This window comes from Postia placenta, assembly GCF_002117355.1.
Source record: "Postia placenta MAD-698-R-SB12 unplaced genomic scaffold POSPLAscaffold_4, whole genome shotgun sequence".
NCBI lineage: Eukaryota > Fungi > Basidiomycota > Agaricomycetes > Polyporales > Adustoporiaceae > Rhodonia > Rhodonia placenta.
Genome location: NW_020169835.1, coordinates 1424386 through 1451707, shown reverse-complemented (window position 1 = coordinate 1451707; position 27322 = coordinate 1424386). Strand labels below are relative to the sequence as shown.

At 54.2% G+C, this 27322-nt stretch overlaps 13 protein-coding genes across 13 annotated transcripts; 6 read left to right on the top strand and 7 right to left on the bottom strand.

Annotated features, from left to right (window-relative positions):
• Positions 1-98: 98 nt before the first annotated feature.
• Positions 99-2451, bottom strand: POSPLADRAFT_1179894 (hypothetical protein). Its single transcript, XM_024488708.1, has 10 exons — positions 2340-2451; positions 2218-2272; positions 2021-2107; positions 1914-1961; positions 1216-1860; positions 928-1160; positions 754-869; positions 550-695; positions 430-500; positions 99-375 (listed from the first exon to the last, which is right to left on the bottom strand). The coding sequence occupies exons 1-10, from the start codon at positions 2394-2396 to the stop codon at positions 202-204; spliced, it is 1632 nt and encodes a 543-aa protein (XP_024341041.1). The 5' UTR covers positions 2397-2451; the 3' UTR covers positions 99-201.
• A 133-nt stretch (positions 2452-2584) lies between these two features.
• On the top strand, positions 2585-3102 carry POSPLADRAFT_1054863 (hypothetical protein; the record flags this gene model as incomplete). The annotated part of the gene is made up of 2 exons (XM_024480569.1): positions 2585-2612; positions 2666-3102. The coding sequence occupies 2 exons, from the start codon at positions 2585-2587 to the stop codon at positions 3100-3102; spliced, it is 465 nt and encodes a 154-aa protein (XP_024341040.1).
• A 71-nt stretch (positions 3103-3173) lies between these two features.
• On the bottom strand, positions 3174-6227 carry POSPLADRAFT_1065514 (hypothetical protein; the record flags this gene model as incomplete). Its single annotated transcript, XM_024481957.1, has 13 exons — positions 3174-3218; positions 3322-3523; positions 3566-3867; positions 3918-4019; positions 4071-4208; positions 4264-4650; positions 4709-4990; positions 5051-5284; positions 5337-5730; positions 5785-5891; positions 5945-6007; positions 6062-6081; positions 6137-6227. 13 exons carry the CDS (start codon positions 6225-6227, stop codon positions 3174-3176), a joined length of 2367 nt encoding a protein of 788 aa, XP_024341039.1.
• Positions 6228-6931: 704 nt separating this feature from the next.
• Positions 6932-9160, bottom strand: POSPLADRAFT_1054861 (hypothetical protein; the record flags this gene model as incomplete). The annotated part of the gene is made up of 6 exons (XM_024480568.1): positions 6932-7231; positions 7293-7561; positions 7613-7681; positions 7735-7760; positions 7821-8588; positions 8643-9160. The coding sequence occupies 6 exons, from the start codon at positions 9158-9160 to the stop codon at positions 6932-6934; spliced, it is 1950 nt and encodes a 649-aa protein (XP_024341038.1).
• Positions 9161-9552: 392 nt separating this feature from the next.
• Positions 9553-10868, bottom strand: POSPLADRAFT_1168434 (hypothetical protein). The gene is made up of 6 exons (XM_024488010.1): positions 10761-10868; positions 10677-10694; positions 10509-10633; positions 10295-10449; positions 9983-10224; positions 9553-9925 (listed from the first exon to the last, which is right to left on the bottom strand). Exons 1-6 carry the CDS (start codon positions 10761-10763, stop codon positions 9557-9559), a joined length of 912 nt encoding a protein of 303 aa, XP_024341037.1. The 5' UTR covers positions 10764-10868; the 3' UTR covers positions 9553-9556.
• Positions 10869-11270: 402 nt separating this feature from the next.
• On the top strand, positions 11271-13000 carry POSPLADRAFT_1137136 (hypothetical protein; the record flags this gene model as incomplete). The annotated part of the gene is made up of 6 exons (XM_024484760.1): positions 11271-11426; positions 11478-11598; positions 11651-11773; positions 11819-12046; positions 12614-12723; positions 12779-13000. The coding sequence occupies 6 exons, from the start codon at positions 11271-11273 to the stop codon at positions 12998-13000; spliced, it is 960 nt and encodes a 319-aa protein (XP_024341036.1).
• Positions 13001-13311: 311 nt separating this feature from the next.
• POSPLADRAFT_1137656 (hypothetical protein) lies at positions 13312-14493 on the top strand (the record flags this gene model as incomplete). Its single annotated transcript, XM_024484817.1, has 8 exons — positions 13312-13353; positions 13520-13588; positions 13659-13811; positions 13870-13917; positions 13986-14043; positions 14099-14355; positions 14385-14417; positions 14446-14493. The coding sequence occupies 8 exons, from the start codon at positions 13312-13314 to the stop codon at positions 14491-14493; spliced, it is 708 nt and encodes a 235-aa protein (XP_024341035.1).
• Positions 14494-14806: 313 nt separating this feature from the next.
• POSPLADRAFT_1073819 (hypothetical protein) lies at positions 14807-16741 on the top strand. The gene is made up of 7 exons (XM_024482643.1): positions 14807-15193; positions 15254-15385; positions 15437-15678; positions 15732-16074; positions 16127-16216; positions 16274-16483; positions 16534-16741. The coding sequence occupies exons 1-7, from the start codon at positions 14861-14863 to the stop codon at positions 16564-16566; spliced, it is 1383 nt and encodes a 460-aa protein (XP_024341034.1). The 5' UTR covers positions 14807-14860; the 3' UTR covers positions 16567-16741.
• Positions 16721-17836, bottom strand: POSPLADRAFT_1168427 (hypothetical protein). The gene is made up of 3 exons (XM_024488009.1): positions 17351-17836; positions 17189-17293; positions 16721-17134 (listed from the first exon to the last, which is right to left on the bottom strand). The coding sequence occupies exons 1-3, from the start codon at positions 17800-17802 to the stop codon at positions 16888-16890; spliced, it is 804 nt and encodes a 267-aa protein (XP_024341033.1). The 5' UTR covers positions 17803-17836; the 3' UTR covers positions 16721-16887.
• Positions 17837-17944: 108 nt separating this feature from the next.
• POSPLADRAFT_1137667 (hypothetical protein) lies at positions 17945-19709 on the bottom strand (the record flags this gene model as incomplete). Its single annotated transcript, XM_024484819.1, has 2 exons — positions 17945-17994; positions 18134-19709. 2 exons carry the CDS (start codon positions 19707-19709, stop codon positions 17945-17947), a joined length of 1626 nt encoding a protein of 541 aa, XP_024341032.1.
• A 1636-nt stretch (positions 19710-21345) lies between these two features.
• Positions 21346-21787, top strand: POSPLADRAFT_1138079 (hypothetical protein; the record flags this gene model as incomplete). Its single annotated transcript, XM_024484870.1, has 2 exons — positions 21346-21644; positions 21706-21787. 2 exons carry the CDS (start codon positions 21346-21348, stop codon positions 21785-21787), a joined length of 381 nt encoding a protein of 126 aa, XP_024341031.1.
• A 243-nt stretch (positions 21788-22030) lies between these two features.
• On the top strand, positions 22031-23901 carry POSPLADRAFT_1045327 (hypothetical protein; the record flags this gene model as incomplete). The annotated part of the gene is made up of 5 exons (XM_024478731.1): positions 22031-23137; positions 23197-23283; positions 23348-23629; positions 23793-23840; positions 23872-23901. The coding sequence occupies 5 exons, from the start codon at positions 22031-22033 to the stop codon at positions 23899-23901; spliced, it is 1554 nt and encodes a 517-aa protein (XP_024341030.1).
• A 98-nt stretch (positions 23902-23999) lies between these two features.
• POSPLADRAFT_1073817 (hypothetical protein) lies at positions 24000-27123 on the bottom strand (the record flags this gene model as incomplete). The annotated part of the gene is made up of 4 exons (XM_024482642.1): positions 24000-24935; positions 25055-26459; positions 26518-26655; positions 26804-27123. 4 exons carry the CDS (start codon positions 27121-27123, stop codon positions 24195-24197), a joined length of 2604 nt encoding a protein of 867 aa, XP_024341029.1. The 3' UTR covers positions 24000-24194.
• Positions 27124-27322: the final 199 nt, after the last annotated feature.

Below are 27322 nucleotides of genomic sequence, written 5' to 3'. Positions count from 1 at the left end.
ACTAGGCACGAAACGTGGCTGCTGTACCGTGCGTAAACGAAGACATACCTTCAAAGACCATAACGAGCACGCCTAAAAGCACGCCAACACCATTACAATTAGTCGACTATATCCACAGTCCACTTTCATTCAATCACACGACGATGCGTGAGGACGGGAATAAAGACAAGCATTTTAGGTTCGCAATCTACCGACGATACTCTACGCCGTGAACGACGCGACGTGCTCCTCAACCACCTTCTTGATCCTCGACTCGAGGTCGGGCGTGATCTGGCCAAGTGCGATCTCCTGGAGGAGAGCGCTCTGTGCCGAGGTGAGATGCGAGCGGAACTCAGCCTCCCACTTCGTGATCTGGTCGACGGGGACGGGGTCGAGCTGGGGCAAATAACATTAGACACTACGAGATAAAACAGGTGAAAATATACGTACGAGACCGTTGACACCAGCGTAGATAATGGGGACCTGAATCTCCATCGACAGGGGCTGGTACTGGCCCTGCTCTGTAATGCAAGTCAGCACATGAATATACAGACAACACGCAACACATACTCAAGAGCTCAGTAAGACGTGCACCACGGGACAGGAGGAAACGAGTGGACGCGTCAAGATCTGAACCGAATTGCGCGAAGGCCGCGACTTCACGGTATTGCGCAAGGTACAACTTGAGCGAACCAGCAAACTTCTTCATGATCTTGCTGTAGAATAAGAGCGCATTCAGAAAATATCACTACTCAAGCGGGCCAGTTGACGTACGTCTGAGCGGCCGAACCGACACGAGACACGGAGAGACCGACGTTGATAGCGGGACGGACACCACGGAAGAAGAGCTCGGCCTCCAAGAAGATCTGGCCGTCAGTGATGGAAATGACCTGGCGAAATCGTGTCTCAGCATGCAAATGCGGTTTTAGAGTGGGGATCATAACACACATTCGTGGGAATGTAAGCAGACACATCACCACCCTGCGTCTCAATGATCGGCAGGGCAGTGAGCGATCCACCACCGAACTTCTCGTTCATCTTGGCGGCACGTTCGAGCAGACGAGAGTGCAAGTAGAAGACATCACCGGGGTAAGCCTCACGACCGGGAGGACGACGGAGCAGCAGCGACATCTGACGGTAGGCAACGGCCTGCTTGGACAAGTCGTCGTAGATGATCAGAGCTACGATATATCCCTAAGTCAACTAGTCGAAGACGTCACTCAAGAAATGTCATACCGTGCTTAGCGTTGTCACGGAACCATTCACCCATGGCACAGCCAGAGAAGGGCGCAAGGTACTGCAAGGGAGCAGCCTCTGAAGCGGTGGCAGCAACGATGATGGTGTACTTCATGGCATCGTTCTCCTCAAGCGTCTTGACGAGCTGGGCAACAGTGGAACGCTTCTGGCCGACAGCGACGTAGACACAATAGAGCTTCTTCTCCTCATCCTGACCGTCGTTCCAACGCTTCTGGTTGAGGATGGTGTCAATGGCGACAGCGGTCTTACCCGTCTGACGATCACCAATAATCAGCTCACGCTGACCACGGCCAATGGGCACCATGGCGTCGATCGGCTTGATACCAGTCATCATGGGCTGGTTGACCGAGCGACGGGGCAGGATACCCGGGGCCTTGAGCGAAGCACGGCGGCGCTCAGAGACGTTGATGGGCCCCTTGCCGTCAATAGGGTTGCCAAGCGCGTCGACCACACGGCCGAGCAGCTCAGGGCCGACGGGGACATCGACAATCTGGCCAGTACGCTTGACGGTGTCGCCCTCCTTGATTGCACGATCGTTACCGAAGATCGAGACACCGACGTTGTCGGCTTCCAAGTTCAGACACATGCCGCGGACACCGGAGGAGAATTCCACCATCTCCTCGGCTGCGCAAAAATGTTGAGCGCAGCAAACGGCGTGAGGGTATCTTTGAACATACCCTGGACGTTCCTCAGACCCCAGACACGTGCAATACCGTCACCGACGCCTATGCAACAGGGCGCCTGTTGAGACACGAAAAGACCGAGTTGTGCCAAGTCCACTCACTCAGAACACGGCCAGTTTCCTCGACATTCGCGCCCACAGAAGAGCCAGCTATGCGGGACTCGAGAATGGACGACACCTCAGACGCAGCTGTACGTGACGTGTCACGACCGACATGGCGAAAGGGAGTCCGTGAATGCGCGCGAATAGGACAGGCAGCGATTAGATTGGCAGAACGCTCATCGCGGTGATGTACGCACCAGGCTTTGCTGTTGCATATGAGCGGGAGACAGCAGGAGCGACGCGGCCAGCGCTCTGGAAATTTGGATGATATCACCGGAAATGAGCCAGAAAAAAAGGCGTAAAAAGGGCGAGCACGCACCCTGGGAGCGGCCAGGGAGGCTGCGCGGATGGAGTTTCTGAGGGCGACTCTGTGCATGGCGGTCGAGGGAGATGAGGGAGAGGAGGAAGGAAGGCAGAGACGTTCGTTGACGTGAACTCGCTAGGGGAGATTCGGAAGCCGGGCCCTCCCTTACATAACACAAAACTTCAGACTCCGCCCCAACTACGTTTTCCCACCCGGCTCCAGCCACTGCTCGTCGTCGCTGCTGCTGCTCGTCAAGTTCAATGAACTCCTTCGCCAGTCTCTTCAGACGTAGGTTTCCCCGCTCATGCACACCGAGCATGCACACTGACCGTCCCCAACAGCGGCGGCGACCCTGCGCGCGGTCGTGCATCGCGCTCTGCACACCGAGGCCGCTCAAACACCGTCCACGACCCCGGGTGCCCTTGCGCTCATCCGCTCCCAGCCCTCGCATTATGTCGTTGCCTCTGTCGCCGGCCGCAAGTACCTCCTTGCGCCCCGCGACCTCCTCACAGTCCCCCGCCTCAAGGACGTCCGCGTAGGCGATGTCCTCGCGCTCTCTCAGATCCACGAGGTCGGCTCGCGTGAATACACCATGCGCGGCGACTCTGTCATTCCGCCAGAAAAAGTCAGGGTCAGCGCGACCGTCATTGAACACACAAAGGGCAAGATGGAGGTCATCTTCAAGAAAAAGCGGAGAAAGGGTTACCAGAAGACCATCACACACAAGCAGACATATACACGCCTCAGGATCGGGCCCATTGACATTGTAGACCAGTAACATAGCATTCACTAATTGTCAGCGTGTCGCTTTTGTGGATATACGCAGGATCGTGAGTGTGTGTCTACGACCTATATCTCGCCTTCCTCTGGGGTCTCCGCGCGAGGGGGAGGCTCCTGCTTCGACGGCTCTTCCGGCACATCCGGTGGTACGCTAATACGTGCCCTCTGTATGATCGCGTTGAGCGTGGACCGCAACTCACTCAACAGAGATGCGTACCTTCTCTGCCCTCTCGTCGAACACTCGGTCTTCATACACTGAACGGTCTCTCTTGTCTCGCGGCGGTTCCTCGCGATAAATTGAGGCACTTCTCTCCCTGGCCGGAGGGCCGTCGTGTACGTCAAACGGCGGTGGGCCCTCCACCCAGTCCCGCGGCGGGAGAAATTCAAAGTCGCCCTTCGAGCTCCGGCGGTCTCGCCGTCTGTCGTCTCGTTCATACTCACGATGCCTTGACGAGCGATACGTGTAATCCCGCTCCTTCTCGCGAGGGTGGTGCGCCTTGTCCCGTGAGTAGTCTCGTTCGCGCGCATAATCCCGCGAGGTGCGACTCGCAGGATGAGCATCATACTCGTCGTGTCCGCGATGTGAGCGAGAAGCGCGGTCATGATGTGCATCCTTCTCAACATCCCTCTCGCGCTCGCGGTGGTCGCGGTCTCGATCTCGCTCGCGCTCGGGTTCGCGTGCATCCTTCGGCACCTCTTTGCGCTTGCGGCTCGTCGTTGAACCGCCATCTTCGGAAGCCTCGCGCTCACGTTCACGTAGTCGCTCCTATAATTGGTTGTAAGTTCACCACGAATTGGCAGAGGGTCGTGGACACTTGCCCTCTGACGCTTTATATACTTGGAGAACGCAGCTTTTCGTCCCTCCTCATCCTCGATGGCTTTATATTCAGGCAAATCTTGCATAAGAGGAACAGCCTAGAGCAAGCATGTTAGTCCTAGTCATCATGATGTCAATTCTGAACCCGCCTCTTCATACGACATGCTCAGGTCGATAGGCTCAGACAGCTTTCTGAGAGCATAGCGCAGATCATCTTGCAAATGGCGCTGTCGCCGCTCCGCACGGCGCCTCTCGTCCGCCTGCTGCTTCATAGCTTGCGAGTGTAACTGTGACGGCAGATCAGCTCTTTATTCCATCTGTGCATGAAGAACACTGGCTTACGGTATGATAGATCTCCTGCAAATCTTGCATACTCAGTTTGCGCACGTCTTCGTCCTCGTTACCCTGAATCACGGCGAGGAACTCCTCTTCCGACGTCTCCGGGCTGACCTTGAACAGGTTCATTTCCTTGCCTTCCGGAACCTGCTTCTCCTGCTGCGCCTCGAGCTTCTTGTTATGGCGCTTGATCGCACCCTCGGCGACGGCAATCTTCGCATCAAGCTGCTGATCAAGGTTGTCGACAAGGTCCCAGAAGAGCTCGAGCGGATTGGAGCCAGGATTGCCCAGCATGTCGAGGTAGCGAATGTCATCCGAGAAGGATGGATACACATCCTTCCACTTTGTGCGGGCCTTCATTTGGCCAGACTTGACGAGGGACTGGAGAAGGTCCTGGGCACGCGTCCTAGGTCAGTACCGTAGGTCAATCTGTAACCTTTCTCATACGCACCCTGAACGCCTCTCGCGCCTTGCGCTCCTTGCGGGTCTTCTCGACCTGTGCACGTCGCATTTGCTCCTCAAACTCTCGCTCCCGCACGCGGCTGTAGTCCTCGAACGCGAGAAGAATGTCAAGAGTGGGTAGCTTCTGCAGCTCCGGGTCGCTCCTCCATTCTTCGGACTCAAGCACAAGCTGATGTGCTTGACGCCAACGTGTAGTGACGTCGACATCGAGGCGTTTGAACAGCGCAACAATTTTGGAGATGCTGCGCGCACGAGCGGCACGGCTTTCTTGCTACATATCGAGATATGTATTAGAAAGATATAGCACTAAGAAATGAACATGATCACCCACCACTTCGCGTTGCCTGAGCTCGGTGACATACTCCTCAAAAATGAGTCGCCTTTCGGACTCAATCCTCGCCTGCGCCCAAATTGGGTGCTGGGCGAAGAGTTTGTCGGCGGTGGCGAAGGTTGTATAGTGGAACACATTCGGATTTCCTTTCAGCATGTTCCTGATGGCAGGGCGCAATTTGGATAAGCGCGCATCACGTTCCTCCTGTTCTTTTGCCCTGAGGTTGTCAGTGTACTATACATGGCGTTAATGATGATCGTCAGTATGAGGTATTATGACTTCGTACCTTTTGCCAGCATGCCTTCTTCTCCGCTAGGGTGTTCAAAGCTTTGTATAACGGGTCAGTAATAATGGCACGCATCGTCTGATCCCACGTCCAGTTTGCGTCCACACCAGCCTTGCGAAGCAAATGTACAAACGCCTTTTCCCCTTCCTCGACAGTAGAAAACCCGTTGTGCGGGATCACCGGATCATCAGGTAAGTTGGGTCGTGCAGGGAGCACGCTGGTCGGCTGGAATGGCAGAGGCCCAGTATGCGCGCCGACGGTAAGGTCTCCAGGATATCCGTTCGTTTGCGTCTGAGAACCGGGGGCGGATAAGGATGGGTCAGTCCCTCCCAGAGCAGCAGGTGCACCTTGCATGGGTGTCCCGCCAGCTTGATTAAAGCCCGGGGCGGCGCGGCTAGCATCGTACCAGTATGAATAACGATTTGACTGTAATTATGAACGTACTCACACTAAAGCATTGTTCGGTTGTTGCGCTGCCTTGCCTTCCTGCTCTACCTTCTCCAGGAGTAGGAGAAGCTCGTCGGGCATGTCCCATTTTGATTCTTTGCTCTCAGTCTGGGTTGGGAGGCGTTACGGTATCCGAAGGGGCTGGATACAATATGACGCACATTGTAATAGTATTTTCGTCCCCCGGAGAAATACTCTTTCCATTTCGTCTGGTTTAGAGCGCGCTACGAGGGAAAAGCGGTAAATGAAGTACATCTCAAAGCAGGGCGCCGACGTACCTCAAACGGTGTTTTCAGATCTACCGAGGAAACATCAGCGAAACACTCCAGGAGAGCGATTAGGATGTACGACACCATCTGGCTTCTCCCAGACACTTTCTCTTGTGCCAGTGTTGAACCAATATGTACGCCCCTCTGGATTGCGATGCTCTGTCTGTAGGTCCATGAGCAAAATACGTTTAGTGACTGCGGCTGTACGTACCCAGACATTCATATTGTGGCGTCGAGTTGAGGACGACTATGAGTGAGTTGACTGTAGGAACGAGGATCCGCCGTCCTTGGACCCACAGGGAAACCGCTGTCGCCCGGTAGTTTGTGACCAATCTGTGACACACAACGTGACCCCATTCAAGATGGAACGCGCCCATGTGATCGCATCATCGACAGACGCGTCGGTGGCTACCCAAAGCCCTTGCGTCCGGCCACACAGTGTTTCAACTGACGCCAGATCTCGTTTGTGAGCAAATACTAGTGTCTTATCTAACCCGCTCAAGCCTCTCCAGCCTATCGGACGCAGAGCTAATCACGCACGGCAGACAGTCGCAGAGACTATGGCAATGCCCCATTGTTGATCAATAGACACCTGGCCTTAGCTTGCTCCATCAGATACTATGCCGTAGTGCGCATGGAAGCGCATATTAAGGATATCCGAACATGACCCATGGAATGTCCAGTGGGATAAGTGTCAACAATCCGAATTGCTTACGATAAGAACCTATGTCGCGGGATATTGGCTACGGTAGCACTGCGATCAACCCGTCACAATCCTGGGAGGGGCACTTTATTCCAAATAAATCTAGTAGTACATCAAGTGTGGCTTTATAGCAGCGTCGCAGCGGACTGCAGGGAGCTCCATGATAGCATGCGAGACTACTTTAAGTGTGCATCTAGATGTCTAACTAGTCGTCGAAGAACATCCTCAGCATTAGCACGCTCCTTAAAATCATGGTCCTCGCGGGGGTAGATCACCAGGAGCGGATCCAAGCTGTCCGGTGCTTCACGTGCAACGCCACGAACGAAGGCAATCGCCTGCGTCAGTGGCACTCGTTTGTCTTCTTTTCCATGTAACAAGAGAAGTGGCGTGCGGACATTCTTGCAATCTTTGATGGGACTGCCGTTTCGGTATACCGGCTCCCTTGGGTCCCATGGTGCCGCGCCGCCTATTGCAGCCTACAGTCAAGCAGCCGTCAATAATTTAGCCCAGCTTAGGGAACACTCGACAGAAACAGACCTCTATGTCAGGCAGGTCCGAAGTTGCCGTCAATATACCCCAATCCGTGACACCTGCGCCAATCACCCCAGCTTTGAAGATGTTGTTGGGTCGGGTGCAACCCCACGCGGCGAGGAAACCACCTTGACTGTAGCCCGCGATAGCGAGCTTCTGCGGATCGACCAGACCGCGACCGACGCCCTCGTCAATCATGGTTTGAATATCATCCCAATCCAGCGTGCCGACGGTACCGTTCGCGGGCTTCACGAACGCATCCCCGCGCCCTATACCTGTTGATGCAATATGTAGACCACGTGCCATCTACCAGCTGGCGTACTTACTACCACGATAGTTTGGAGACAGAACGAGATAGCCATGAGATGCTAGCAGTTGTCGCCAGCTCCAATCCTCTATGCGGTAATCAGATGTGGTGCCACTTAGCACTACAAGCGAACAGACTCACCGAATGATAGGCTTAATGTATCACGGCTGCGACCCCAGAGAAGTACAATCAGAATGTGCAGGCGAGCCCCACAAGGAAACACCTACGCCGTTGGTCCGCCGTGCGGGACAATTACAGTGGGCATGTTCTTAGGTTCAATGCCTCTCGGGTGAGACATCACACCCTGCAGACTGTGCCCGTCGACCCCACTCCAGTAGAAGGGTCCGCTGTACGGCGCCCTATCATGAGATAGCCAGGTATGATGGGAAGATAACTTCTTGGTCAGGAGTCCTCTCCTTCCATGCTCTGTTTTGCCTGACCAGACATCAGGAGGATCGCCCTTCACTCCCGAACTGCGGACAGCAACATATATGTAGCGACCATCCACGTACTTGATGTCCCAGCTTGATATGTCCTCATCTAAAGTCTCGAACGCTGTAAACGACTTGTGATCTGCATCGAATACGTCCAGTTTTGAATCGAGGCCGGTCGCAACTTTCACGGCGTAGCGCGAGTCTGATGCAAGATGGACGATGTTAAGGACGTCATCTTCATCTCCATATGCAAGATAAACAGGGCTCGACGACGACTTTCGTTGCCAGACAGACCGCGAAGATAAGAGACGGGAGGATGTGTTCTGCAGAAAGACGAAATCTCCATTCTCTCTCCAGATAGTCGCACTGCCCGGCAAGTGAGGGTGCTTGAATGTATCGCCTATAATTCCTCCCGTTGCGATGGTCACTATTTCTTCAGTGACCGGAAAAGCGGTGCTTTCCAGATCTGCATGAGTGCGAAGGCGATAGAGGATAGATGAGCTATCCGGACTCCAAGAGAACGAATCCACGTGCGCATCTCCCGACACCAAGGTGCGGATGCTGTCTCCTCGCATCAACAGGCGTAGAGGATGGTGAAACGCTGGATCAGCTTACTGTTTGGTCTGTAAATGGAGAAGACGCAGGCAAGCTAGATCTTTCTTCTCTCTCCAAATAGAGATGAGTTCCTTTGCGCCCGTGTCGCTTGATCGTAACTGGCTAATGAACGCGAGGCTGTTTCCGTCAGGAGAGATGGAAAACGCTGAGACGGCCTCTGCGTCCTCCAAATCGGCTCCACGTTCTGGTGTCGTGTCGGGTGTCGCATCGAGGGGAATGCTATAGATATGAGAAGAGCCACCCAGGTGGTGACGATCGGATAGAAAGTAGATTCGCGAAGAGGTCAGATGAAAACGTGGGGACTGGTCATTGAAGACACCCGACGTGAGTTTTCGCGCGCTGCCTGCGGTTGCCGTGTCTGCAAGCCATAGGGCAGACGTTGAATGATCACCAGACTTATAGTGAGGGTGCACACAGTACACGAGACGAGATGCGTCGTTGTTGAGCTTCAAGTCTGCGATGACGTCCGCTGAGAGCACTTCATCAATAGCGAGTTTCCGTTCCTTAATTGCAGACATCGTTGTCCTGCTTGTCTTGTTAGATGGAGCCAATACATGTCTAAGGAATAGCAAGAGTAGACACCCACTATCTGATCTGCCAGAGGAGGTTCTAGTCAGCGGCAGACGGTAGAGGGTACAATATCGCCAATGTATTCGAGTTTCTTTGGATGAACACTGCAGTACGACGTTGCAAGCAACTTACAAAGTTAGCCCTCGCGGGATGTATTCGAGCTTCACTGGCAGAGAGTACCGTTTTAAGATGTGGGGATCGTCCCATCGATCTCAAGATCCCACATTTACTCCGAGGCGCTCAAGTCCAACACACGGAGATCCCACTCGAAGCGTCCAAGAAGGAATGGATGGATAAGCCTGTCCGACATACAACTGTAGCATCCCGTGCAGTCCCCTAAGCTCTCACCAGCCGAAAATCAGATCCGACACCTGTTCCAGCATTCCCTTGCTCGGAGAAGGCACGACGCCCGGAGAAGGCAATGCATTGAGCATGCTAGCCGGAACGTTCTGTGGCATACCATCCACTGCTATTCCTGATTTGCGGAATGCGGCGGTGGATGGTGCCAAACGGATGGGCTGGCCGACAGTCGGGGTTGGAGTTGATGGTGGCGAGCGCCCGCCAGGCTCGTCAATATCCATGCGAGAACTTGATGGGAATCCACCTGAAGCAGCAGCGGATAAGCTGGTGTCGGGACTAAATGTGCTGAATTCGGGTGACTGCAGCGACCGGATGATGGAGGGTCCCAAAACAGCTTCCGCTTGAGCGATATCCTACGTTTTAACGTTGATGAGCCACCACTATGGAACAAATTATAGAGGGCCACTTACCGCCCACTTCACACCAATCATCCAAGAACCGTTCAAGACATCCCCGTTTTTACGCACAGCGCGCATAGCCTCAGCGGGATTAACATAGCCGATCCGGAAACAATTTGAGATGTCCTGGTTCTGCACTGCCTCCGTCGTTTCGCCAATTGAGCGGAAATACTCCACCGTCACGCTATATTTGTCCGGAGGATAGCCAAACACGACGATATTGAGAGGCGTGGCCGTAGAATGAGCTGTTGGTGCTGGTGCTCTTGGTGTGGAAGGGTGCGCTGAACGATAGAGAGACACCCGGCTCGTCGAGGCGTCCATGACCGAGTCCTAGTACACTTGTTAAATTGCGCTTCGCCAGGACCCGGGTCAATCGCACCTTTGGCGAGTATCGCGAAGGGGTGGAATATACTTCATTGACAATGTCATTGATCGAATTCATCGGAGGAGCGTCTTCGTCTGCCAGCTGCTGTCGTGGCCTCTGCCGACTATACGCCGTCATCAACAGCAAGGACGTCAGCATAAAGCCATGGCGCACCTTGAGCTTTCAAACATAGAGTCCATACCAAAGTCCGACGCCCCGCCAGCGAGGGAATGGCTCAGTTTCGCTTTTGTTTGAACCAACGGTGCTTCCTCATGACGCTGGCTACCATGCTGAAAGCTCTACACTTGAGAAAATAACATGTGAGCAACGACCGCAGCTTACGTTACTTTGTGCGACGGACTACACAATAAGACAGGGCACCGCTGTGAACGCTGTTTGCTGCAAGGAATACGGTGGCGCGCTCACCATTAGGTACCCCGGTTGATAATGGCTCCTTGATTGTGATAAGCTCTCTCCAAGAGGGGAGCCTAAACCAAGCGAGCTGGCACCTGAGATTTTGTCTGTCAGATGAGATACACGCAGCCGCAGAATTGGACATGCCTGCAACGCTGAATGAGCCCTGGTGCGCCGGATGGGAGTGGGAGTGAGGAAACCCATGTCGTGCATCCTGGGATCCGCCGCTGTTGACATTCGACGGATATGAAAAGCTCGAGAACATTGTAATTTGCGTGAGAGCGCGGCTGAACGGTAAACAGGAGATGAGCGACTTGATGAAGACAACAACTTGCGCGCCAAACGCGACCCTGCCAGTTGGCGCCCGTGGCCGCGATGCGCCACACGTGACCCGATCACGATCGACCAGTCAAGAAAGTACTGGCGCAGAGTCCATCTAAATGCCCGCTCTGTATTTCTCCCCTGCGTTCTCGCTCTCGCCGACTCTGCTGCAACGGATCAATAACTTGTGATATTGATCTCATGGCCAGCCAAAATTTATTCCCTACCATTGGGACCATCGCAGATACGACGGACAAGCTGCCGGAGCAGCCTGTACTTGAGACAAGGACCGTTGAGCTTGACGATGATAGGCCGGTGCAGGAGATCGATTCGCTATGCATGAAGTGCGGTGAACAGGTATGTTCCTATTGCCAAAGGGATGGAGTACCTGCTGACCTTTCAGGATAGGGAGTTACCAGACTTCTCTTGACCTCTATCCCGTATTTCCGGGAGGTTGTGGTCATGTCTTTCCGCTGCGAGAGTTGCGGCTGGTCCAACAATGAGATCCAATCCGCGGGAGCGATCCGGCGTGAGTATTCCAATCACAGTCCATACTATCATTTTACCGAAACGACATCCAGCCGACGGCACCGTATATACTGTCCGTGCCCTCCTTCGCGAGGACTTAAACCGCCAGCTCGTCAAATCATCAACGTGCACAATTGAGATCCCTGAGTTCGAACTCACAATTCCCGCTGGAAAAGGTCAGTTAACCACGATCGAGGGGTTGATTCGCGATGTTGTCGCAGATCTTAGCGCGGACCAGCCCCTCCGCCGGATCGAGAACGAGGCTGCATTCACCAAGATCCAAACTATCATTGACGGGTTCAGAGAGATCCTGGCGGATAATGAAGATGAGGAAGTCGAGTCAAAAGAGCCACTGGTACAGAAGGCGTTAGAGAAGGATACGCCCATGAAGCCGTTCACGTTGCGACTAGACGATCCTTCGGGCAACTCATTCATCGAATTTCTTGGGAGTATGGCGGACCCAAAGTGGAATATGCGCATGTATCACCGCACGCGCGAGCAGAATATCGCGCTCGGGCTCGTCAATCCTGACGAGCCAGAAGCTCCAAAGCCTACAAGCGATCAGGAACAGATTGGTGGAGGTCTCGAAGGGGAAAATGAGGAGATCTACAGGTTCCCCGGAACATGCTCCAGCTGTGGCTACCCACTCGATACGTTGGTTAAGAAAGTCAACATTCCTTATTTCAAGGTATGCCGCCCTCCTCTCGCCTATATGAACGAGACTCACGTTGTACCCACAGGATATCTTGATCATGTCGACAAATTGTGACAAGTGCGGCTACCGCGACAACGAAGTAAAATCAGGAGCGGCGATCTCGCTGCAGGGAAAGCGGATCACGTTAAGAGTCGAGGACAGCGAGGACCTCAGCCGTGACATTCTTAAGGTGCATTGATAATCTGCAATAGCCAATGAACTGTGCCTGATTCTGTGCAGAGCGATACCAGTGGCCTATCTATCCCTGAAATTGAACTGGTGCTTGAGCCAGGCACGTTGGGCGGTCGGTTTACAACTCTAGAGGGTATCCTCGACCAGGTTCATGAGGAGCTTTCGGAGAAGGTCTTCCGGGCGAGCGACTCGCATACAGGCGATAACGCGTTCGAGAATTTCTTGAAGAAGCTGAAGGCGGTACGTCGTCTTCTGCCCGTCTCGGGATGCTCAAACTGACTTGATTTTATTACAGCTAAAGAATGTTGAACAGCCATTCACCATCATCCTCGACGATCCTTTGGCAAATTCATACTTGCAGAACCTATACGCTCCTGATCCCGATCCGAATATGACAATCGAGGTTTACGACCGCACCTGGGAACAAAACGAGGAGCTTGGATTGAATGACATGAAGGTCGAGAACTATGAGCAAGATGTAGAGACGCCAGAAAACTCAGTGCCAGAGGCTCAATAGCAGAAGTCTAATTCATAGAGGGCCGGTTCGGATTGTATTAGCGCACGACGGAGAAGCAACATTATGTAGCATACACATCTTCACATCTGTGCAGTGTATTATCACGCGCAGTTACAGTAATGCGCTGACATTGTACCTACTACTCTCATTATTAGTAGTATGCTCAACACTATGGCACGGGCGTCTCTAGAGCGTCGACGTGAGGTCATACCCGCCGCAGCTGCTTCAATTCAACCACATAGTGTCCTCTGCCACTATTTTGCATCTCACAGTTTGCAAAGGTTTTAGTCTCGAGATCCGAAAGTACAAAGATGTGTGCGATGCGGTGGATCCCGCTTGAGAGCAATCCTGACGTCCGTAGCGCCGCATATCCTGTTTCTTGATTTGCACTCACACGGAATGTGATCAAACATTTATTCTTGAACCATGACTCTATAGGTTCTGAATGCGGTGAGCAGATGCGAAGTCTATCTGTCCGTCTACTTGTACTCACTGCATAACGTCCGTTTTGTACACCAGTGGGCTCAAAAGGCTGGGCTTGTAGAATCTCAGGATCAATTCGTTGATGTATACGGTTTGGACCCGGAGGTATGTATGGCAAATTTGTTTTTATCTTGTTGTCAGCGTTGTGGCCGTTTCTAATCCCGATGTTTCTCAGCTTCTCGCAATGGTCCCTCAGCCGGTGAAGGCAGTGATCTTGCTGTTCCCCATCACAGACTCGGTCGACGCGAGGGCGAAGCAGGAGGACGAACGCATTGAGACTGAGGGACAACGTCCCGTTGATCCCACTATCTTTTGGATCAAGCAAACAGTAAGATTAAACAGTTGATCCGATCGCAGTGCCGTAAGCATTACTGGCACGACGCTAGATTGGCAATGCTTGCGGAACCATAGGTCTTTTGCACGCGCTGGCCAACGTAAGTCTCTTGTCTGACCACTCGCGAAAAAGCGAGAATTTAACCACTTCAAATCCTTTATGTTACAGACCAATGTCACACTTGCTCCAGACAGCCCTTTGGCCTTGTTCATCGAGGAATGCAAAGGTATACACTGCGCATGTTTGCGTGCGGTATATGTACTTCCAAGCATAATCTACAGATAAAACCCCAGAGGAGCGTGCTAGAATTCTTGAAACGACCCCGTTGTTCGCGAGCATTCACTCTGAAGTAGCTTCTGCAGGGCAGACAGCCACTCCTTCAGCAGATGAGCGTGTCAACCTGCACTTCACTTGCTTCGTCCACGCACCGAACCCACCGCGCTCGGACATCGTTTCTCAGGACCTTCCCCGACTCTTGGAGCTCGATGGGCGCAGGATTGGACCTATTGACAGAGGAGAATCCGCGCACTTGCTGGAGGTATGCGTATGCGCGAGACCCTTGGCCAGATGTTAATCCGCCGATTTGTAGGACGTAGCCAAGTATGTGCAGGAAGTTTACCTCGCGCAGACCACAAGTATGCACTTCAGCATGATGGCTCTTGCGCCTGCGGAATGAAAGAAGAGTGAAATCGAAGGACTTGTAAATTGTGTATCTTCGCGTGTACCTCGAAGTCCCTGGTAGCCCTCAATGGCAGTCCGCATTACACTCTTAAGGCAAAGGTCACATTAAATTGTAGATGTAGTTCAAGATGATGCTCTCAAGGTGGTACATTTACCTCTCGCAATCTACATCAGTCTCTTGCGTAAGTTGGTCAACCTTAACCTCGCGCAGATCGAGACCAAGATCTGGACCACGTGCCGCATGAATTTGACAAGCGCTCACTGGCAATGGCTGCCAGTGAGATCAGACTCTGAGTGTCGCCGAGGACCGTTTCGCCGCTGTGCTCGACGTTCTCCTCCATCTCGACGATACCCGGCCCACCATGCTGCCCCGCCATCTTCGAAGTGCCGTAGTTACCTCTGCTGCGCCGGCGCAAATCCGTGCATTGCTCTGCACTCGCAATGCACTACGCCCGCACTCCCTCCGGGCCCGTCCTGCTGTCTCACGTCCTCTTGCTGCATCCTTCCACTCGTCATCGCGGCGGCAAAATGAGATGCCAAAGTCACCGTTCCAGACTTTTGTTGAGGTTCTCAGGGAAGAGCTGAGAAAAAACCGGGAGCTGCAAGACAATGTTAAGCAGCTTCAGGGCGACGTGGACAAGCTGCAGGACTCAGAAGCCATGCGGAAGGCTCGGGCAGCTTATGAGCGAGCGAGAGTGCGTTGAGTCCTACGAAGTATCCCTCAGGCGCATTTGCTGAATGTCCTCTCCTGATAGTTGACATCGAGCATCAAAGAGAACCCGCGACTTCGAGCGGCAGCAGAGGAGCTCCGCAAAACGGGTGTCAAGGTCGGCGACGCCGTCTCAGAAGCTCTCAAGACTATGGAGGAGAGCGAGCTTGCCCGTGCGGTATGTAGTCCAGCCTTTACTCCCGTGTCGCCCAGTCTCACATCTTGTTAGATATCTCGTGCCTCGGCCGCCGTGTCATCTACTATCGCTTCCACGACAGAGCCAATACGGAATACGGCAGCGTATAAAGTTCTCTCCGAGACCGTCGTAGATGCCCTGGATGACAGTGGAAGTGCAAAGCATGCAGGCTTTGAGGAGAAGGAGGCGCGGCGGAAGCGGAGGCAAACGCGCTTGGCCAAGCTCGGGAAGGACAGCATAACAGGTACTTCTCGCGCTGTGAAGGCCGACCCAGAGTACGTATGCCGACATCCTCCTGCGGTCTGCGTGACCTGAGACATGCACATAGAGCGGGTCAAGCGATGGTCCTGCACAAGGACTCGCCGCGGCGCGAGAAGTGGGAGCGGCTGAAGGAGACGAACCCGCTCCTCCGTTCGTTCGTGAACTTGCGACAAGCATATGACGAGTCGGAGAACCCCGTTGTCTCATCGATGCGGTCGGTCACGCAGACGATCGGGGGCTGGTTCGACGAGACGGAGCACGCGCAGGTCATCCGCTTCATGAAATTGATGGATCCAACGTTCTCCATGGAGGGTTTCGAGCGCGAGCTCCGGGAGTACATCGTGCCAGAAGTCGTTGACGCATACCTTAGTGCTGATCAGGAGGCTTTAAAGGCGTGGTGTGGGGAGGCGGTCCGTATATTTCTTTGATTACACATACGTTTACCCTGACGCATGGTCTCAGACTTACAATGTTCTATGGGCCACGATGGAGCAATACCTACGCCAAGGCCTGATCAGTGACAGCAAAATCTTGGATATTCGGCAGGTTGATGTACGTCGACTTTCTTCCTCTTGTGACACGATGTGGTAGTTTACGGATGTGACACAGATTTCTGCCGGCAAGATCTTGGAAAACGATGTACCTGTCTTCGTCGTGACGTTCGCAACCCAGGAGATGCTACTCTTCCGCAATGTCAAGACGCGGGAGATCATCGTGGGCGCGGAAAACAGGGTTGAGCAGTGTCACTATGCTGCTGTGGTCACTCGGGTGGAGGAGGAACTGGACAACGAGGTCACAGGAGGCTGGAAGATTGTCGAGGTATGTCTAGACTCCACCTCCGAGATCTCTCTATTGATCTACTTACCTAGATGGCACGCCGATCTGCTCGTGCATACCTCTAGTCCTATCTACGCTAGGCGTGATATATTAAAACGTTGCGCATATTGCTTTGCTCCTGAGACTGCCTGCGAGTGCGGACCTCTAGACATAATTCACACCACTCATACACATAACAATCCAAAGTACTAGTATATTTGTCATTCATGATCATAGCGTCGTGGATGGTATGTAATGACATTACAGGATGCTGAAGACCTATCTAAGACATCCATGCTATAAGATAGTTTTTGTCGAGGCGATCTCTATAGTTGCGGCCGTGGAAGTGAATCACAGGCTGAGGGGGGGTGATGCGAAGCAGGTGCGCCCGGCGGAGCACGGCGACATCATGCACTTCTGGTAACGCCGGCCGGGCTATCGTCCTTAAAGGATGACCACACATCCTCCGTAGCAGCAGCAATCCTCTGCTTCACGCTGCCGACGCTGTCCAGTGCGGGACGGACGTCTAGTGAAAATACCGGAGAGCCGTCTGGCTCTGGAGGGGCGGAGTAGTAGTCGATCACATAACGTACTTCCTCGCCCGTTTTTCTCCGACGGACAATCCAGTCATGTCGGTCAAAAGGTGGCTCCGTGCTGTCACAGAACGCGATGAGACACAGTGAAAAGCGAATAAACACGAAGCCGCACTTGAATCTCGATGGTAGGAGCCATCCTGCGAATAGCCAGAAGCGAGCCTTCGGCGAGAGTTCGCCTGGCCGGCCCTTGAACTTTGCAAGTTGTGGGTCCTCACCTCTTGATTCGTCCGTGGTCAGTAAGCACAGCTAACCAGAGAAATGATGGGACGCGCACGGGTTCTCCTTCCTTTCCCACCTCAGGATCTCATTCCATGCCTGCTCGTTCAGGAAGTTGTGGATTTGCACCATCGTCTCGACGTGCTCCTCGGGGGTCTCCCAACCTTTCCGCACGAGCGCATTGTAGAACTGCTGCGGCGAAGGATACTCCCATTTCACTTCGTCGTCGCGAGGGATAGAGGACACCGAGCGTGCAGTGGGCAGCGCAACTTGCTGATGCGCAGCGGGTGCCTGTGAGAGCGTAGGCATCTGATTCAGCGGATTGAGGCCGTCGTTCTCATGGCTGATCGGGCATTGTGTGGGTGCGGGGTCGTGGCTTATTGGGCACTGCGCGGGTGCGGACGAGGTGGATGCGCGTGTCTCGTGCTGGATGGGGCATGCTGCAGGCTGCGATGCGTGTGGCACGGGACATGATGTGGGTGTGGATGTTGAGGAGGCTGCCTGACCCATGGCGAGGAGCTGAATGTGTACGGCAAGAGACTCGAGGGAGGAGGTAAGAAGACGATGAAATGAAACAAACTGTATTGGTTGGTGCCGACCTCGGGCGGATTCGGAGTAAACACCTCGATCCACGAAAGGAAACTGTTCAAGTTCAGCCCTCCTGGCTCAGCGGCGTGCGCGAATTCGTCCGAATGGAACAACCTGCATACAGAGTCCGCACACCCAAGCTCTGATCAGATCAAAGAGTAGCTGTATGAGTAGCACATTCGAAGGGGCAGAAGTCATTCGAGGCTCTTCCGATTATACACATATACATTTAATACAGCATCGTCCTGCAGACTTGATAGGGTATCCTCTACGTCAGAGAAGTGCTTCTCCTCAACCATGACCTCCAACATCTTCAAACGCGGCGCTTCAAGCGATACGCGCAACGACAGGGCAACTTTGAGCGCCATCCACACAGGATTCGAGGCACTTCCAGCGCGTAGGATGACAAGGTGCTCGAGCTTCGGACACACAGTTTCCTCGTCGTTAGGACATCTGGAGAGGGAATGAAAGAAAGCCACAATCGTGGCGGCAGTGACCAGACGGAAGTCGAGCTCCAGGTAGGTGATCTCGGGAAGTCGACACAGAATGCCGTACCACTCCTCACGACGCGCGTCGAAGTTGTACACCTGGAGAATCAGGGATTTGATCGCAGGGAACGGAATTGCCGCGAGCGCAACGCTGTCCAGACGCCCATCGTCGTCCTCATCCTCCCTCCATTGCCATTCGAGCGCCATATGGCCGTCATCTGACTTCAGTACCGCGCTCCGTGACTGGTGAGTATTGAGGAACTGTACGAAGCATTGCGTCACCCTGTGCGCGATATGTTGTAGCGATGGGCAGAATTGTCCGAGGTCGAGAGGAGATCGATACCGGCCGTGAAATCGCAGGTTGACTTCCGTAGTGACAGTGAACGCGATATGTGATAACAAAGTGAGTGTGTCACTGATGGAGTGCAGCGACCCCAACGAGAGCCGTTGTAGATTTGGCAATATGACTACGGATGTTTCATCCACTTCAACTGCGCTGCGAGGGACGAGCGCCCCGGACAGGAACACTGACAGGACCTTGAGTGACGGCGAGTGCCGTAGAGTCCATAGGAGGTCTTCAAGTAGCGGTGCACGCTGGTCCGAGAGTTCCAGCTCGACCATGTCCTTGTAGGGGAGCCACGGCATCGCCATCTGCGTGGCCGAGACATGCCTCACCATAGGCATCCACCCGAGAAATGGAGCCGGCAGCCAGACAAATGAGCCCGGGTGTATGCTTAGGCTCTTCAGATGCGGGGCAGGACAGCTGAATTGGGAGATGACGTCCCTCATAGGCTCAGGGAGGAACGAGGTTGCGTAGAACTCGACGAATCGGTGCGAGTGTACGGCCAGGATCCGCGCCATCTGGACAAGGCCCTCCGCAGACTCCCATACCGACCGGGGACCCTGCATTCTCACGAGGAGGGGCGCATCGCCTGAGCGGCCAAGTAGCTCGCGGACCGTTGAAATGCGGGAAAGCGCCGGAGTGAGCTGGATGTACGACCATAGAAGCGGGGAGGCGAGAGCGAGTTCGCGCCAATACCGGCAAACGTGCGATATGGCGACACATGCGATACTTCCGAGACGACTCGGTCTGTCGCTCGTGAAGAACGCTTCGGCAGCGACCAAGTGAAAGACCTCGTGCAAAAGATCGTCTGGTATTCGGGATATCGGGGAAGGAGTCGGCGAGGTCTGCACTGGGCTTAGGAGTGGGGGGCTTGCAGCAGTCATAGCGCGAGACGTAGTGCGATCAACCTGCTGGTACTGAACGCGTCTCTCAGATGCAGCTGGAGGGGTGGCAGCGGAGATCCAGGAGCCAACTGTTTTCCAGTACGTATAGATCATCGGGAACGCCGGTAACTTACTCATCCGTTCACGCTCCTGCCGGCTGGCTGACAATTTACACTTGTCTCAGCACTCGTAACTACACGATGCGAAAAAAATCCCCCGGATTGATGAATTGGAGCCATAGACATACTTGACAAGACTACAGTTTGAGGAATGCCTGAATATCTCCCAGCGAAGGAGGGCACAAGCTGTTTATAAGCTCAGCCACCGACGCTGAACTTTTTCCAATGAAGCATATGTTCAATATGGTGCCACCATAGGAGACAACAGCTACTGTATGATCCATGAATCATCCTCATGTAAATAGTACCAATCTCAGGAGCTGGTAATGAGCCGTGTCAGATCTCAGATCTGCTACTTGACACCACAACTCATGTGATCGCTTCGCGTTTACAGAGTGAAGCTGAGCAAAGAACATCTGTCTGGGTGACTACGGTCTATATCCTCATAAATTCATGTCAGGCGTACTTAAGGACTCTTCTTCTCGACGTTGAATGCCATAGCAACACTGCGGATGTCAGCGTCACATATCTATCCGTATCATCTTCCCTCGTGGATTACGAACTTTGTGGGTCTCCAAGAATCATGTGCTTTTATATATGTTGAAGCTGTACTAAAAGGCCCCCATTCTAGCGTTTGTCGTCGGGCAAGCCATTACTCCTAGACAGGCAACAAAGGCAATGATGAAGACGCACTCGAGGACCAACATTCATTAGCTGAACTCGTCCTCGACTACCCACGTAACAGACCGCTCCCTGGGGCCGCACTGCCTATGCCGCTGCATGAGTGATGATACTCACGGCGAGCATGCTCTACCAGAGACATGCGTGGAGAGTCTACAAGCCTGTCATCGGCTTGTGATTCCAGCATCCACATCGGATGGATTGACTCGCGTAAGGAAGATGTACAAGTGCTCGTAAGAGCCTCGTGTGGCTTCATGGCCGCACAATAATGGACTAGCTGATCCAATCTACTTTACCGCGGCGATTGCACGGCTGTTGGTGCTATGTCTAGACAAGCAGATGACGGCTGTTCATGACAACATATATTCAAGCCACGAAGCTCTCACCGATTAGTTCCGTTGGCGCGACATCAGGCGATGGAGGGTACCTTTGCATAACGCACCCAATATGTAAACAGGAGTATTCTTGAATCGTCCATTTATGCAGCCATCACAGCGGGACTCTTGATCGTCCATCAGAAGGAAAGCTCATCCGACGCTCGCGCGGTCGTCAGAATACAATTATGATATAGTATAGTCACATCGGGTGGTGTAGTATGCTGGTCGACTTGGAAGAGCTCAAACTCGTTTGACCGCATGCGCAGGGACACGGCAATCACTCTGAGACAACCTCTACTGAACATCCTCAATGCAAATAGTACTCAATGATGACAGATACATAAATGCATGAGATGGTGTGCTTCCGCTGCTAGCCACGCGTGGTACATGTGTACTCAATTCCGAATTGTGGTCGGGGTGATTCGGGACTGCACTTCTCGCATTCACACCTGTTGAATGGGTCTCTGCAGCACCGTCCATTTCCGATCCAGGTGACCTTTTTAACAGCGCACGTCTTTCCCAGACATCGGACTGACCCCACGACCACACGCATCTTGCCACGACTTTTCTACGATGTCTGCATTCGTGGAGAATACAGGGAGCACTGCGCGAGACTTCCAGATGCTCGAGCGGAACCTGCTCTCGCATGTCAAGCTTGCCATGCTCCTTTCGCTCTTGTCCTCGTCCATCCTGCTGAAGACGCGCCTATCCGGAGGTTCGAGCACCTCGTCCGGCGATCCGAGCAGGATCCAACTGCCAATCGCCTCACTCGAATTCGCTGCGGCGCTCTGCACGATCTTCGCAGGGATGTACCAGTACTTCAGAACGTGGAAGGACTACCAGACCCTGCGCGGGTTTCTCACGGCGACAAAGTCCGTTGTTCCTCGTTGGATCATGGTTGCTGCCGCATCTCATCTCCGTCCTTCGCAACAGAGTGCACTTTAGCATCATGGTGGCTGTGGCAGCAGTGGTGTTTACGACATGTATCGTGCTACTGGTCGAGGAGTCCTTCTGACCATGAACTATTGCCGGATGACCTACAGAGTGTGAGAAGATGCTTTGTCGTGCTCAGGTCCGCCGGTCGAGTGGGCTGTAGCACTGGTAATCCCGCCTGCATGATATCTGCGCTGTTGATCACATCCAACTGCCAACATGCCAAACCTTGACTATCTGACCGTCTCACGGCCTCGCGCGCATAGCCCACAGCCCACCTCGTCTGGTGTGCCAGCCCGCCCTCGCCCCTTCTCCATGTACTGTCATGGTGTCCGTCCACGCTCCTTCGTATATCCCGCCGCTGACCTTCGAGCCCTTCGTCCTCGGCGACGGCTCCAAGTCACTGACCACCACTCTTTCTATTCCCAGCGCTGCAGATGACATCCCGTGCGCCTATTCCAGACTACGCGGGCCGCGCATTCGCCGCAAGCATTGGAACAGCCCTCCTCATCTGCAACACCTACCCGTGCCCTTCGATGCTGACCCTCCCGCAGAACCGCAACGCCCGGCTCTGAAGGCGACGTCTGGTTTTGCTCTGGGAGACTCACCGCCTCTGCAGGTATCAGGCGTCACATCGGATGATGTGCGAACACAATCGGAAGCCGATGGCGCGCCTCAATGGGTACCCCCTCGGCCTAGAGATCGGGCAGCTGAAGATCTCGCTGTTCTACGAAGAACAGGACGATTAGCCAGCGAACGACGTAGGGGTGGGAGAGCTCAGAACCACGTCGCACCGTCGGACGAGGAGTTCCCCGCCACTGTCACAGGCGCAGAGTTCCCGAGTATCATAAAGCGGAGCGATTCTGGCGCCGTACCGCGTTCATCACCACGGCGGCCATCTACCGCCCCGAATAGAGCACAAGACGGTATGGGGACCACTCGTCCGCGTCTTCTGTCCGCGACTACTCCGTTAGTTGCGTATAACGTCCCCGACAGATCCGTCTCTCCTCTTTATGCTAGTGAGGCCTCATCGCGACCCGCGTCACACCTTCCGCCACAGACCGTCGACCAGCTGCAGTACCTTGCAGACCAGCTCCGAGCCCTGCATCCTATGTTGGCCGCGGAGATGCACCGTCCTCGCGTTCCTGGCCCTCGCCACGGCCCGCGCCCGTGTACGCCGCAGAGCGGGTCGTCCAGTGGCCTGACCACACCGCGCGGACAGTCGACCTTTACCATCCCCAGACGGTCGTCGCACGACATGCAAAGCATTGATAGTCACGTTCAAGAGGTAACTTTCCCCGAAGGAACGGGCCGGTGTGCCTCGGTGTCAGAGGACGTTAGCACGCCGGGGTGCGTGTCTTGGTCTGCCCCCGCAAAGGGGAAATGGAAGATACCTTGGGTTGAAGAGGCAGAAGGCTCCGAGGAGCTGCGAGTAAGCATGCTGTGTACTCTGCGCCAGCGTCGAGAGCCCTTACGATCCTTGCGCCGTAGACGGATGACAACATACGCGAGAATACAGGCCCTCTTTCGCTCAATGGCATGGAAATAGACGAGTCATGCTACACTTACGATCCTCATGTGGGTATAGTTGCATTTCCTCTTGCGACCTGCTTGTCTAATGTGATGTATTTCTTTGCCATAGAATGCTCCGGAGTTTCTTGTAGGCACGTCCACTTCCGTCATGCTCCAGGCCACGCCTGGTTTCCATAGCCGACATCATCCACGCAAGCGTCCAGTTAGGAAACCCCGCAATCGCTTTCATCGGCCCACCGCCCTAGTTCTCGCACCTGGGTCTCAGCTCGACCACCAGGCGTCAGAAGGGTTCACCGAACCTACAGGCGCATCTACTACTACAGCCCCTACACCGTCTACAGTACACTCACTCCCTCCTCCCGCGTTCGATCTAGGCAGCCTAGAACTCCTCGTGGGTCCCATTGAGCCGCGTAAAAGACGCCGGCCAAAGCCAGATTCCTCTCAAGCGCGTTTTCTGCAGAGCAGCCATGCGGGAGATGCGACGGCTACTCCATCCTGGAGACATTCCCGAAGTGAGATTCAGCTGAGGCAAGTCACTTCCCGATCATCAACAGGTCAGGGCGGGCCCCGCTCGCCCACATCTCGTCCCAATCGCAAACGCAGTACGTTCGGATTCCTGAGACGTTGGTTCAGGCGATGGATGCGCTGAAGATTCTCTCATAATTCATTTCTTGATTCGATACCCTGGGACACAGCAGTCCCTGCGTACCCGCTAGCACCATAATGTAATTAAGTCAATCAGCGGTCCACGACGAACACATGCACATTACAATTGTATATTCTCTAAGTTACTCTCAAGATACGTGAATACAACACGGTGGAATACGCACACAACGATATAGTACTCGCAGTACATTAGCTGATGCTAGCTAGAGACTACATGCGACAGCCTAACGACAACGTCCCGACAGCAGTGCGACACGAGACGTGGCCCGCGAGCGGCGGATACAGAGTTCTTATAATGAATCTACTTGCACCGCAGAATCCAGAGCGTCCGTCGACGGGGGCACTACCGATGACGGCCTCTGCATGAAGCCTACAGCAGCGGGAGGCTCTTCAAGGGACATTGAACCCAACTTCTCCGGGATCCCGCTGTCAGCCGCATCACCCGTGGGGCGAACTTTGTCTTTTGGCCCGTCCTTCAATTCCGCCTGTCCCGCTGTACTTGTCCCATTCCCGTTGATAGATACGGCTGTGCGCGAATTACCCTTAGGGTTGAATAACTCGGTATTGCCCTTGGGAGGCGGTCGCTCGAAGCTGGCGTCCGAGTCGTCTAAACGTGCCGTAACGCTCGAGTTCGCTGCTGTGGTTTGCGGTATATTAGGGTAATGCACGAGCACGGAGCCGTTGGGGTTACCCTGCGGACCGGGCATTATGATGGACCGCGTTGACGAGGGGTTCTGCCACGCGCCGCTTACGACTGGAAGTCGCTTCTCTGGCGCAGAGGAGGAGGACAATGGTGGAAAGTCGGTTGACTGCAAGACAGGCTGGGACTGATGTGGGGTTGTAAGGTGCAGTGGGCCGCCCGGCCGAGCGGGTGACAAGGTTCGGGAATTCGTGTTGTTGTGGTCATGATGTCGGGGCGGGTGCAATCCGGGTTGCGCCTTCAGGCCAACTGCCCAGTCTGGTCGAGGCGGAAGTGGATGCTTTGATGACGTGGATGTATAAGTTTGACGAGATGAAGAGGATGTGGATGACTGCAAGATGATCGTACCAACGCACGAGGAGAAACCGGCATTACATACGGATTATGCTCGTCAACATTGTTCGGGAGACGGGAATAGCAGAAAAGATTGAGAAAGGCAAAGAAACTCACCGCAGTCGAAGACGCTTCGTCGCCTGGTGTTCTCGCTCCAGCGCTTCCACTTCCGCTGGATGTTCTCCTGAATGTTGAACTCAGCCGCGGACCGACTTCAGCTCCCCCTGCCCCGTGTCCATTCATATTGAAGGAATAGCCGTTGTTACCCGCGCCAGGCCCGTAGCTCCAGGAACCCCGTGCGCGAGGAGCACCACGCCTATGCCCGTTGCTGCTCCTGGATGAAGCACGGCTATGGTTGCTACTATCTGCACCATTGCCATTCATGTACCCAGATGCATGCGTTGGATCAGGCACGTATATCTGCTGTCCCGGTAACGGGCCTGTAGGTGGGCCGTAAGGATTCGGATAAACCGGTGGAGGGGGGTGGTACCCCTGCATCGAGTACGGATTAAATTGTGGGGGATACGTGTAGTATTGTGCCTGGACGATATTTTGAGGTTGGGAAGAAGCTGACTGCGATGGGTGATGTGGAAGACTGACGCCTGTGCCTCCGGGACTTCGAGGCTGGGTGGAAGATGGCGGGGGCATTGACTGATTGGGCGGCGACTGAGACCAAGCGTATGAACTCATGTATGATCCTTGCGGAGGCGTCGTATGGGTGGCAGGGTACATAGATTCAGGAGGTACTGGGGCAGCGGGGTCGGCAGGAGGAGGTGGAGTATACCCGTATGGCATGTAGTACGGGTACCCATACGTGGCAGGAGGAATAGGACCTGGCGTTGCTCCGTACGCGTAATAGTAGTGGGCCATGTAATTGGGTTGGGGTGCTTGTGAGCCGTATGGCTGGCAATCCATGGGCGGGGGTGGTTCATAAAGAGACGCATACGTGAAGGAAGGTGAGGTAGCCCTGGAATTTCTGGAGCTTCCAGAGCCGTTATTGAAGGATGCACCAGATGAGCGCATTGACGATCGATTGGAAGAGGCATTTGAGCCACCCCGTCGACTATCCCGCCGGTCTCGAGTAACCGGGCCCGACCACTCGCTCTCAGTTGCGGCGGAGCTCGCAGAATCGTCGAGATCACCGATGCTGCTGCCGCGCGTTCCACTTGTAGAACCGGAGCCCGAGACAAGACTGAACGTCGAGGAATTAGCGCTCATGTCTTTCTCCTTCTCCTTCTCCTTTTCCTCGAAACCCATGAATATCCTCGAGCGCGCTTCGTTGTAGGCTGCCTCGCGCTCCTCCAGGGTGAGGTGCCGTTTCGTGCTGCTTCCAGTAGCAGCGCTGCGTCCACCGACGCTCCCCGACTCGTCATCAGACAGGTCAGCGTCTTCTCCGATCACAGAGCCCGTTTGCGAATTCTGCCGGCTCTTCGAGCCATCCTGAGCGCCTCTCCGCATGATTTTGAAGGCAGGTTGGGCGGACTCCTCCGCGGGAACAAGCTCACTGATCCGACGCGCAGGACTGTATAGAAAGAACACTGAGGCTATGATATATCTGACGGAATATCTGAGGAACGTACATTCTGCTCTCGGAGCGGTAGAAGACAGTGATGCTCTTCGTAGCCGCATCGCTTTCTGGTGACAGCTTGTAATAGGCAGAACATCTGTGAACCAGCATTCGCTGGTATGATGTCGCCGGGGTGAGGTCGATTTTCACTCTGCAGGAGAGAACAAGGTGTCGGTCAATACGTAACGCACAACCAAGTCACAAACGCATGACAGCGCATTTTCGGACGACGAGTCCGCCGTTAACGCAGGAAAGCCGCGCGACATGGGCTACTGAAGAAAATGCGGAGCAAGACATACCTGCGCTCGTTAATCAAGCTCTCCATCAGTTCCCCTAGTTTCAAAACGTAGAGTCGGTCCTTGCTGCGAAGGGCCTCAGTTATTTGGGCGTCAGGCTCCGGTGGATTGTCGTTGCTGCCAGGCGCAAGGTCCCCGGAGCTAGGCGAGCTTGTCGACCCAGACAAGTCAGGAGATGTGTCTCGAGGCGAGGTGACCAAAAGGCCATCGAGAGATGGGGATGGGCCTATCGTGCTTGCTGCAAGCGTGTGGCCCGGATGGATCTCGGGTGCACTGGAACTCGATATTGCAGCGGGTGTAGGGCTCATAGTGGCGGTCGCCATGGTTGTGGACGACGAGTGAGACAAAATAATCAGAGTCGGTGCAGCCGTCCGTTTCGAAGGTCCTGTGCGCAGCGAAGATCCTGATTTATTGAATGCAAAGTAGGGTTGCGCAGCCTCAGCGTGCAGTTACGACCAGGAGGGCAGAAGTTGCTGAGCGCTTGCAATACACCCTCCAGAGATGCCAGCAGCTCGGTCACGC

Excerpts from the sequence above, each read along its gene's own strand:
- POSPLADRAFT_1179894 (XM_024488708.1), bottom strand. The coding sequence starts at position 2,396 with ATGCACAGAGTCGCCCTCAGAAACTCCATCCGCGCAGCCTCCCTGGCC. Across the intron at positions 2,108-2,217 it reads ATATGCAACAGCAAAGCCTG|CTGCGTCTGAGGTGTCGTCC; the intron begins GTGCGTACATCA and ends CGTCACGTACAG. Across the intron at positions 501-549 it reads ACGTCTTACTGAGCTCTTGA|AGCAGGGCCAGTACCAGCCC; the intron begins GTATGTGTTGCG and ends CTTGCATTACAG.
- POSPLADRAFT_1168434 (XM_024488010.1), bottom strand. Across the intron at positions 10,450-10,508 it reads TCTATGTTTGAAAGCTCAAG|GCCACGACAGCAGCTGGCAG; the intron begins GTGCGCCATGGC and ends TAGTCGGCAGAG. Across the intron at positions 9,926-9,982 it reads TGATTGGTGTGAAGTGGGCG|GATATCGCTCAAGCGGAAGC; the intron begins GTAAGTGGCCCT and ends GTTAAAACGTAG.
- POSPLADRAFT_1073819 (XM_024482643.1), top strand. The coding sequence starts at position 14,861 with ATGCTGCCCCGCCATCTTCGAAGTGCCGTAGTTACCTCTGCTGCGCCG. Across the intron at positions 15,194-15,253 it reads CAGCTTATGAGCGAGCGAGA|TTGACATCGAGCATCAAAGA; the intron begins GTGCGTTGAGTC and ends CTCTCCTGATAG. Across the intron at positions 16,217-16,273 it reads TGGATATTCGGCAGGTTGAT|ATTTCTGCCGGCAAGATCTT; the intron begins GTACGTCGACTT and ends GATGTGACACAG.
- POSPLADRAFT_1168427 (XM_024488009.1), bottom strand. The coding sequence starts at position 17,802 with ATGGGTCAGGCAGCCTCCTCAACATCCACACCCACATCATGTCCCGTG. Across the intron at positions 17,294-17,350 it reads TGGGAAAGGAAGGAGAACCC|AGGTGAGGACCCACAACTTG; the intron begins GTGCGCGTCCCA and ends GGACGAATCAAG. Across the intron at positions 17,135-17,188 it reads CTCCTACCATCGAGATTCAA|CACGGAGCCACCTTTTGACC; the intron begins GTGCGGCTTCGT and ends GTTCTGTGACAG.